Source organism: Pantherophis guttatus, chromosome 14 (genome assembly GCF_059756535.1).
Source record: "Pantherophis guttatus breed Tessera chromosome 14, ASM5975653v1, whole genome shotgun sequence".
NCBI classification, from domain to species: domain Eukaryota; kingdom Metazoa; phylum Chordata; class Lepidosauria; order Squamata; family Colubridae; genus Pantherophis; species Pantherophis guttatus.
Window position 1 is genome coordinate 10,134,978 of NC_142076.1, and position 11,266 is coordinate 10,146,243.

Below are 11,266 nucleotides of genomic sequence, written 5' to 3' on the forward strand. Positions count from 1 at the left end.
GTTAAAATGTTTAAAATTCTGGTAAAAATCCTAGCTTAAAATCTTCCAAAAATCCTTACAGAGCACTCTGCAAGGTCCTTTAAAACCTTAGCTAAAATCCTACCAGTAACTTTAAAAGTTTTTCTTATAGCAACGTTTCGACAGGCTCACAACCTGCTAGCAACCCAACGTTGCTAGAAAAAAAAACTTTTAAGGTACTGGTAGGATTTTAGCTAAGTTTTTAAGGACCTTGGGGAGTGCTCTGTAAGGATTTTTGGAAGATTTTAAGCTAGGATTTTAACCAGAATTTTAAACATTTTAACTAATTTATTTAACATGACGTGGCAAAACACCCGAGATTTTAATTTTTTGCATACATACATACATACATACATACACTGTTTTTCTTTCCAATGTTTCATAGATAACTTTTTAATTGATTGATTTGTACATCTTGTCCAGAGACAATTCATCATCGGCGCTATCAGTGAGTGGCGTTTGCTTTCATTTTATACATTTTATGGCTTTCTTGAAGTGATAGGAAAGAAAAAATAATGAATACAAAAGACAATTTCGTACTGGGGGGGGGGGGGAAGTGTATTCGTTTATTATCTCTTACTATTAAAAGGTTAAAGGAATTGAAAAAGAGCGGCATCAAAACGCCAGACCCAAAACAAGTAATCAAGGCTCACTGCAGTATTTTATCATTTAACAGTGTGCACTGGAGGGGGTGCCACCCCCACCCCCCCTAATTAATGGGAGACACCCCCCCCCAAGACAAAAAGATGCCCTCATCTTTATACATTTCAGAAAGGACAAAAAAGTGGTGCCTGCATACATATTTATCAGTCGTAATAGACCTCACTTCCTGGCCTTCTATGATCCACAGAGAACAATGGCCTTAGCTAAAAGAAATATTGACATCTCGAGATTCAGAGGTTGGCATGAGAACGTTCCGATAAAACTTACCACAGGCTGCTGTGAGCTCCAAGGTCACATTCCTTATGTCTCCGTTTGTGAAACAGTCCCATTCATTTGCAAGCTGATTTTCCCTCCGAAAGTAACATAAAAATGAAAGAAACATTCAAGCTGATGTAGCCGGAGATAGCATATAATATGAAATTATGAGAATAGAATCCCTTATATCCCATGATAGTGCCGATGATGGGATATATGAAAATATTTCAGTCAATTAAAGGGAGCCCCGTCCCCTCTAATTACAAGTATATTTTATATTTATGTTTCATATTCTTTCGCCCTTTAATTATGTACAGTAAAATCAAGAGAGGCCAGTCGATCAAAATTAAGATTGGAAACCGCTTTCCTAAATAATGACGAGAAAGCGTCTTGGGGGGGGGGGGGGGAGGTTGAGAAAAATCAGAAAAAGTAAGTTGAAATTGAAATTAGAGAAGGCTGCCTGGGGTATTCTGGGTTTTGAAGTCCTCCCCCCATCTTAAAATGGTTAAGGTTGGGGAACACTGTCCTAGGGGCAGGGGTGAAATCCAGCAGGTTCTGACAGGTTCTGGAGAACCGGTAGCAAAAATTTTGAGCAGTTCGGTGAACCGGCAAATACCACCTCTGGCTGGCCCCAGAGTGGGGTGGGAATGGGAATTTTGCAGTATCCTTCCCCCAGGAGTGGGGAGGGAATTTATTTTTATTTTATTTATTTTTATATGCCGCCCTTCTCCGGAGACTCAGGGCGGCTTACAATGCATTAAGCAATAGCCTTCATACTTTTGTATATTTTATACAAAGTCAGCTTATTGCCCCCACAAACCGGGTCCTCATTTTACCCACCTTAGAAAGGATGGAAGGCTGAGTCGACCTTGAGCCTGGTGAGAATTGAACTCGCAGTAATTGCAGGCAGCTGGATGTTAAATGCTGCCTTAGTAGGAGGCATTAGCCTCCTACGCCACTCAGGCTCCTACTCAGGATATTGCAGAATGGGCATTTTGCAATATCCTTCCCCCAGGAGTGGGGTGGGAATGGAGATTTTGTAGTATCTTTCCCCTGGAGTGGGTTGGGAATGGAGATTTTGCAGTATCTTACCCCCAGGAGGGGGGGGAAATGGAGATTTTGCAGTATCCTTCCCCCAGGAGTGGGGAGGGAATGGGGATTTTGCAATATCCTTCCCCTGGAGTGGGGAGGGAATGGAGATTTTGCAGTATCCTTCCCCTGCCACGCCCACCAATCTACACCATGCCCACAGAACTGGTAGTAAAAAAAATTTGGATTTCACCACTGCCTTAGGGTCGGTCTCCTTAGTCTAGTTTTGGGTTCAGAAAAAAAAAGGCTTATTTGGGTTACGCCAATTACTCCTGCAGGAGCCAAGTTCTGGATCGAAGCCGGGCACAGTTGGCCAACATCAAAGCCCTTGTTGGCCTTTGTCCTGCCCCTCCATGGCATTGCATGAGGGTCAGAAACAAGCCAAGCTGTGGAGCATCTTCTCTGGTCCCCTGGTGGGATGCACTGACCATGTTCCCTCTCCTTGAATGGGCATCATTTGTGTTGTGTTGGCCAAAGGTGGGCCTTAAGAGATGGCGTCAACGTTAGCAAGATGGCTGTGTCTTCTTCCAACAAAGCTAGAAGCAAGTCGCAAAAGCAGCTGCCTTTTTTTAAAAAAAAAAAAAACATGTTAATTGGAAAATGTGTTCTGGGGACTTGCTTTGATTAGAGAGGTGTGTTAGAGCCAAGCACGGTTACAGATTCCAGCTGATTTGGAAATACGCTTTAAAAACGAGTCAGCAACCCACAGCCGAGAAGAATGGGCGAGGGATTAGCTTGCATTGTTCGTAACACCCCTGGACCCTCGGGGACAGTCCGCCTTTCTCTGTTTTGTACAGCTGCTCAAAAGTTACCATTCTCATTAAAAACATTAAGTGGAAAATTGTTGAGGTGCAAAATACAATAACTTGATTGTCACTTTGAAAGTATAATCGACATACGTTAAAATGAAATTTCGTTGCACACAACTGTCAAAGGGTCACTCACCACCTCCAATATACACCACATAAACAAGACAAAATAAATAAATCTGCGTGTACCCACATATATTATTTGACACGGAGGAACAACACAGTCTAGTTCGGATATATACATGTACATGGCGTAGAAAAACGAATCTTGCGAGTTTATCAGACGGAGGGCATATAGGGAACAAAGGTGTTACAGAATCTGGTAGTCCTGCTGGAAATACTTCGAAACCTCCTCCCAGAAGTGGGGTGGGGGAGAGAGAGAGAGGCCGAGAAGGAGAGAGAGAGAGACCGAGAGAGAGACAGAGACAGAGACAGAGAGACCGAGAGAGAGAGACTGAGACACAGAGACAGAGACAGAGAGGCCGAGAGAGAGAGATAGAGAGACAGACACATACAGGGAGAGTCAGACAGAGACAGACAGAGAGAGATACTGAGAGAGAGAGAGAGACCTTTGGACAATACTTATAAACATTTTCTTTTAAATTGTAATTTAGGGTAAATTTTAAACCTTTCATCCACATGTTCTTCCATTATAGGCAAAGTTCTTTGCCCACCGAATCATACAATGCGTTACATATTGACTTTCCAAATTCAAATTCAATAACGTTTCATGGACTCTAAATTCTCAACTCTGCTTTTCGTTCAAAAAAACAAAACAAAACCCCTCTCTCAAACCCTGATTCTTGGTTGCTGAAAACTCTTTTCTGAAACTGTTCAGAAGACCCCGGAGAAGAGAAGGCAGGCCCTTGAAGGGTGAAATTCGGAACTTTGTGGATTTTGTACACGTGTCTGACTCACATAGCTGCTACTTATGGGTTTCCTTCTTCCTGACCCTGCTGCCCCAAGATGGGTTGGGTAGTCATAAGCTGGTTGGGGCACATGGCAGCCGTAGTTCCCCTCTGGGACATGTCAGACCGGGGAGAGCAGCCTAAATTACTGTAATGCTCTCTACATGGGGCTCCCCTTGAGGAGCACCCGGAGGCTCCAACTGGTCCATAATGCGGCCGCGCGGGTGGTTATGGGGGCGACTCGGCACTGCCATGTAACACCTCTCCTGCGCGAGCTGCACTGGCTCCCGGTGGTCTTCCGGGTGCGCTTCAATGTATTGGTTACCACCTTTAGAGCGCTCCATGGCTTAGGACCCGGGTACTTACAAGACCGTCTAACTAAACTAACTAACTAAAAAACTGAAAAGGAGCTGCATCTGTCGAGCGGGGATTGGAAACTTGAGCTGAACATGAGACGGCGAGGCAGAGTGGGCGGTGAGATGCCATAAGATTTAGATTTCAGAGAACTTGTTTTACCGCTCCTGTTCTTGACGTTGCAATTCAATCCATGCTTTTTTTTTTTTTTTTTGCATTTTCAGCCCACAACTTAGCCAAAGAGCAGCGGCTGAACTTTGGGGACGACATTCCGAGCGCCCTGCGCATCGCCAAGAAGAAACGTTGGAATAACATTGAGGAGAAGCGGATCAACCAGGAGAACGAGTTGCACGCTTATCTCACCAAGCTCATCATGGCGGAGAAGGAGAGGTAGGCGGGAGATGGGGGGGGGAAGAGGATCGGTGTGGGGGGGCGTGGATGGAAAGACTCTGGGAGAAGGCGTGGATCTAGTTCTAAGTGGGAGAAGACCAGAGGGGGGGGGGCTTCAAAAATTTTAGCAAGGGGTTCTCTGCTGGGTGGGCATGGCCATGGTGGGCGTGGCCTAGTTGGCCTCCTGCACCACAGTGGACGGGGGGCGGTTTTGCCCTCCCCAGACTCCGGAGGCTTTCCTCGAGCCCTCTGGAGGCCAGAAACGGGCCCGTTTCAGGCCTTCCCGAACTTCCGATAGGCCCATTTTTCATCCTCCCCAAGCCTCCGGGAGCGCCCTGCACTTACCTGCATCCAAAACGAGCCATGTGGGGACTCCTGGGAGGGGAGGGGTGGGCGGGGCCAGCCAGGAGTGGGATTTGGGGGTTCTCCGAACTGCACAGAATCTTAGCCAGAGGTTCTCCCGAACCCCTGCAAACCCCCAGCAGCCCACCCCTGGAGAAGACCTGATGACCAGTGATTCTTAAAGGAGACTTGCGCCCATCCTTTCCTTAAGCCCGCTCATCTCGCAAGCTTTGTAGAAGAGCAAGCAGAATTGGGAGGCGGAGTTAAGCGAGTCATCAGCCTGGAATCCTTAAGTTGCCACAAACGATCCAAGTCCAACTGCTTTTGAATTCCACTGACCCTTACCTCCTGGCCCTTAAGATGGTCATAAGTGTGAAAAACAACCATGTGTTCTGCCCCAGCTATGGACCCCAAAGAATGCAGCACACACAAAGTCTGTACAAACCTTAGTTTTACTAAATTAAATAATTTTTTTTTCCAAAGAAAGGCTGTTAATTAACTTTCTTAACAGCCTACAAGAATCCAAAGAATAAATAATCTTAATCTTGCTATCACTATCTTACTATCACTGGCAGAAAGCTGAGAAGCAATTTGCAGAGAACTAAGATCAAGGCACAAAGAGTGAATGAAGTTGTTCCCTGCAAATTGCTTCAGTCGGCATTCCTCCTTAAATAGGCTAAGGGAGTGGCCAATTAGCCCCAAGCCTTACTCTCAAGGAGACCTCCTCCTGCCTTTTGGCAGCTCTGCGCACCCGTGCATCGAGAAGAGGCTCCTCCTCTTCATCCTCTTCACTTATGGGAGCTTCTGGAGGTTCTGAAGGCCCTGGCTGAATCCCCGCCTCTGGCACCACATCTTCTCCAGCCTCCTCATTGTCTGACTCGAGTGCCAGCTGCACAGGCTGCTAGAGCAGCACCACACCAGCCTCCTCGCTGTCGGAATCAGCTACTAGCTGCACAGGCCGCGTATGGGCCACAACATAAGGTTGGAACAAATCTGATCTCCAGAGGAAGTGATGTTCCAAAGGGCAGAAGGCACCATGACAGCTCTCTTCTGAGTGAGCCAGATGTCCTCTCCTCCCCTCACACCCTCTCCACACTTTGCTTCTCTTTCAGGGAACTCGACGAATGCCAACGGGCCCAGGAGCAGGAGAACATGGATGAAAACCGGAGCCGGACACAGTTGGCCAACATCAAAGCCAAACACGTAAGGACCCCTTGTTGGCCTTTGTCCTGCCCCTCCACGGCATTGAATGAGGGTCAGAAGCAAGCCAAGCTGTGGGGCATCTTCTCTGGTCCCCTGGTGGGATGCACAGACCATGTTCCCTGTCCTTGACTGGGCACCATTTGTGTTGTGTTGGCCAAAGGTGGACCTTATGAGAAGGCGTCAACGTTAGTAAGTTGGCTGTCTCTTCTTCCAACAAAGCTAGAAGCAAGTCGCAAAAGCTGATGCCTTTTCAAAAAAAATAGAATAGAATTGAATTCTTTATTGGCCAAGTGTGATTGGACAACACACAAGGAATTAGTCTTTGGTGGAGATGCTCTCAGTGTACATAAAAGAAAAGATATATTAGTCAAGAATCATAAGGTCCAACACTTAATGATAGTCATAGGGTACAAATAAGCAATCAAATCATACTAGGAAACAATCAGTATAAATCGTAAGGATACAAGCAACAAAGTTACAGTACAGTGTTTTCTTTTCTGTGGAAAATGGGTCCAAATGGCTCTTTGAGTGTTTAAGGTTGCAGACCCCTGGCTTATCTCAACAGAGTCAAGATCTAGTCTTCTTGAGGTGTTGTTGTTTTTTTCTAATCTGGGTTGATCGTTCCAAAGCCATGCACATTCTTCCTGCCCTCGATCTCCAAAGATATCTGATCTTTTAGAAACCCATTCAACCACACTTGTTATGTAGCCAGAGGACTCTGCTGCTTCTCAAGGTAGCCCTCCATTTGGCTCCCAAAGGTGCTTTTTTCAGGAGGCAACTGGACTTCCTTGTTTTTTTTTCTCTTTCAAAGACGTTTCGCTTCTCATCCAAGAAACTTCTTCAGCTCTGACAGGATATCAGAGCTGAAAAAGCTTCTTGGATGAGAAGCGAAACATCTTCAAAAGAAAAAAGAGAGTCCAGTCACCTCCTGAAAAAAGCATCTTTGGGATAACCATGACCTGGATGACTGAAAATCTCCTCAGACTTTGAGCTATGCAATTTAGGATGAACCCCCTTGGAATGGCGTGGGAGTAGGAACAGATTTCCAGAGGGAAAAACTGCAGACTGCAGGAACCATTTGCACCACTCAGGTGACCCTGAGGACACAGAGAAACCTCCAAGTGCTTCAATGACCCTCTAAAAGGATGCAAATGACCAGCTGTCTGCAAGGAATATAAATCCTTCCATCCCCCAGTATCCAGTCAGAGCTGAAGAAGCTTCTTGGATGAGAAGCGAAACATCTTCAAAGGAAAAAAAACCCAGAAAGTCCAGTTGCCTCGTGAAAAAGCATCTTTGGGACAAGCATGACCTGGATGACTGAGAATCTCTACAGAGGTTCTTTCCCTACAATGGATATTTGGCCCTCAGCCCAGAGGTAACATGGCTTCTTCTAGGCAGATAGACCTCCAGGAATCTGTTCACTCCTCTTTGAAAGCCATCCAAGACGACTTCTGTGTTTTTTTGGTGGCCATGGTAACGAAAGGATCCAATTTCTCTTTCAGGAAAAATATCTAGCAGACATGGACGAACTCTTCTCTCAGGTGGACGAGAAGAGGAAGGTCAGTTTTGTTTATGTATTGAATTTATTTGGATTTGTTTTGCCACCCATCTTGGATGGATGGATGGATGCAGGGGTGGGATTCAGCCGGTTCGGGCAAGCCAGAAACTAATTTTACATCCGGTTCGCCGAACTGGTAGTTGGAAGGACTGGCTGGCCCCACCCACCCTGCCTCACCCCTCCCAGGAGTCTCCACACGGCCCGTTTTGGATGCGAGGTAAGTGCAGGGCCCACGCAGAGGCTCTGGGAGGGTGAAAAATGGGCCTCCTGGAAGTCTGGAAACAGGCCTGTGTTTGCCCTCCCAGAGACTTGAGGAAAGCCTCCAGAGCCTGGGGAGAACAAAAACCCCCCCCACCCCGTGGTGCAGGAGGCAGAGTACCCCCATGGCCACGCCCACCCAGCAATTGGGCAAAGAACCGGTTGCTAAAATTTTTCAATTCTACCCCTGGATGGATGGAAATCTAATAATATACTCTTGAGCCATCCTTAGAAAAGAAAAACGATGGTTTTTTTTTTTTTTAATCAACTCTTCTTCTGTTGGTACATTTTCTTTTTTCCAATTTTGTGCGTATACTATACAGGCAGCTGTTATAATACGTAAGATCAAATATTTTATTTCCTTGATGTATTTTTCAGTAAATATCCCTAATAAGAATGTCTCTGGTTTTCCTCTCATAGTTGTTTCTATTATTTTCTCTAGCCATTCTTTAATCTTAAACTTTAGAGTATGCCAAGATGGATAAATTAACAAAAGAGCTTAAAGAAAAAGAGGATTCGGAATATTATATCATCTGGCACAAATGGTATAAGTGGCTGGAGAATAGGAATAACGGAGAAGAAAAATAGGGGTGAAATGTAAAAAAAGGAAAGAATGAATATATTAATGTATAGAAAATTTAAAGTTAATATGAGTCTTAATAAATACACTGTAATTAAAAGAGAAGGGGAGAAGAAGAAACTGGAATAATATAAAGGGATAAGGGGGAAAATGTAAATATTAGAATAAATCATCACAAAATAGCTGTTAAGAGAGTATATATATAAACGTCGTATGTCTTGTAATGTCATTTTATGTTATAATAATAAAAAATTTAAAAAAATTTAAAAAAAGAATAGGAAAATGATGAAGAACCTGCAATTTAGAAGTTCGATGCCGAGTTAGAAATACTGAGTAATATTCTCTCCTTTGGGGGGCCAGAAACGGGACATCCCTGATTATCTGTGCGGGAAGATCAGCTTCGAACTGATGCGGGAGCCTTGCATTACGCCGAGTGGGATCACCTATGACCGGAAGGACATCGAAGAGCACCTGCAGGTAATTGAGGCAGGCTGGCTGCCCTAGGAGGAGGAACAGGAATCCCAAGTCATGGAATAAATGTCAGGATGAGCTACAAATTCCAAATCTAGAGCTGAGAATCCCAAATCTGGAGCTGGTTCATAGGGCCGAAGCCTGGTTCAGAATACATATGGATCTCTGGCCCACAAGATCTTGTGTGTTCTGACCTAGGCTTCCCAAGAGCAGGAAGCAGACTCCTTGTCCCAGCAAAAAACCCCTTTTTATTAAGTTACTGTGAATTCCTCTCATTCACATCCAGCAAAGTCTTTCAAGGGAGACTTTACAGTCACAGACCTTATCTGGCTTGGAGAGCTGCCAGGCCGATATCTTCAAAACTTGGCCAGGAGTCTCGGAGAGTCACGAACCAATTAAGCGAACTAATTGTCTCCTGCAAACTACCCTCCTTTTTCTCTCCTCTTTTATTCCCTCTGGGAGGGGCCATTCATCTTCCACCTGTGGCCTTACTCCCAAGTCGACCCTTGTTCTTTAGCTGTTCCCTTCATCTGGCAACTCTGTGCATGCGCACACTGGGAACAGGCTCCAGCTGTTTGTCTGCCTCACTGATGTCTGACTCCGAAGGCAGCTGACAACTGTCAGACGGCCCTGGCTCCCTCTCTGCCTCCGATGCAGAGCCCTCATCAGAGCCTTCCCCAGACTCCAGGACTGGCCCATTTTCCTCCCCAACCTCCTCACTGTCCGAATCGGCTGCCAGCTCTGCTGGCCACAACATTGTGGCCAGAGATCTTTCCTTGGCCTCCGGTAGGTCCTTAAAGATCGGCAGCCTTTTTTGAGGAAGAGGCTGGAGGCTGCAGGGGGTGTGGGTGTGTGTGTGGACTGAGTGATGCAAATGATGAAGGATTTGAGGCTTTCTGTGCCCGAGTGGTTTTCCCACCTTTCAAACTGGTTTTCCTAAGCAGTTTATTGGTCTCAGCCAGGATTAGAACAGGGCTTCTCAACCCCAGCAATTCTAAGATGTATGGACTTCAGCTCCCAGAATTCCCCAGCCAGCATGATATATTGTCTTTAACGGCCTTTAAAGTTCCAGTGGAATATGGTTTGGGTGGCCTTGCTGTGGTTATTGAGGCCATCCCTGGCCTGAAAATAATCCGCTCCTCTGGCTTCTCTACCCCACCCCTACCCCACACAACCTCCTCTTCTGTATCCTCCCTAGCGGGTCGGCCATTTTGACCCCGTGACTCGAAGTCCGCTGACCCAGGACCAGCTGATCCCAAATCTGGCCATGAAAGAGGTGATCGACGCCTTCATATCCGAAAACGGCTGGGTGGAAGATTACTGACCTGCGAAGGAGGGGAATGCTCCTGGGCACCTCCAGCTGCTACGGCGACCAAGAAGGCCTCCCCCTCTCTGGACCGCGCCAGACTGCCCACTGGGCCACTCCCATGCCTTAGCATCTTCCCCCTTTCCTCTTTCTTCACCTGCCTGGCTCGGCCGAGTTGGGGATTGGCTCCCCTTCCCTCCTCCAGTAGGCAGGAGGGCGGGGTAGCTCCATGGCTTCCGTGGTCTTCTGAGCCGGATCTCCTTCTGGGCAACGAGGAGACCTCGGCCTTTGATCTTGACACAGGTGGAGTAGCTTCTTGGTTGCTGTGGTCTTCTTCTGAGCCGGATATCTCCTTCCGGGCAACAAGGAGACCTCAGCTTTGATCCAGACAGGAATGGAAGATGTTCCCATCGCAGAAGCTCAAGGCTCGACGAGTTAACCTTTTCCCGGGCTTCGTAAGGGCCACTTTATCCCAAGCCCACCAGACTTTGGTAGCACACCGTTAGCACACCCTTCCCACTTCCACCCAGATACCTTCTTCCTCCCTTGCTCGGCACGCCTTCCTCCCCACGCCACCAGCCCTCGCAAAGGACCTGGCCTCTCCGTGGAGTAAAGACTGGATCCGCCCTCCCCACTCACCCACCTTACCTTCCAGGAAACCCCTCCAGCCGTTGCTTCTTTTCCTGACCTCTTTACCTGTACAAAGTTTTCCTTCTCGACCGCCATTTTCCTGCCTGTTCAAGAAGAGCCCGAAGTTCCGCATCTGCTTCTCTGTAAATAAACGGCCACCGATTTGGGGGCGCATCAGGGAGGGGGCGAAGAGAGATGGTTCATTATTTCGTCTTTTCTCCAAGTGGACTGGAATTCGGGGAGAAACGGTCTGCCCAGCTAGCAGAAAAATTGTATTGAGGGAAGAAGGGGGGAGAAGAGAGCTGGAGCCCCGCGGTTCCTTTCTGGGTAGTTTGTTTTGATTTATTATAGTACTCAAAAAAAAAAAGTTTTATGTTTTCGGGTTGGTTTTGAATTAAACTTCTCCCCTCCCCTTCCCTACTTCAATCATCA

The 11,266-nt window shown here is 46.7% G+C and overlaps 1 protein-coding gene across 1 annotated transcript in view; it reads left to right on the top strand.

Annotated features, from left to right (window-relative positions):
* STUB1 (STIP1 homology and U-box containing protein 1) overlaps positions 1-11,266 on the top strand; it is a 25,216-nt gene extending 13,950 nt beyond the window's left edge. The window contains exons 3-7 of the mRNA XM_034420475.3: positions 4,321-4,486; positions 5,941-6,031; positions 7,534-7,590; positions 8,788-8,904; positions 10,097-11,266. Coding sequence (XP_034276366.2) covers positions 4,321-4,486; positions 5,941-6,031; positions 7,534-7,590; positions 8,788-8,904; positions 10,097-10,222 — 557 coding nt within the window. The 3' untranslated portion in view covers positions 10,223-11,266. The remainder of the gene's footprint in view (positions 1-4,320; positions 4,487-5,940; positions 6,032-7,533; positions 7,591-8,787; positions 8,905-10,096) is intronic.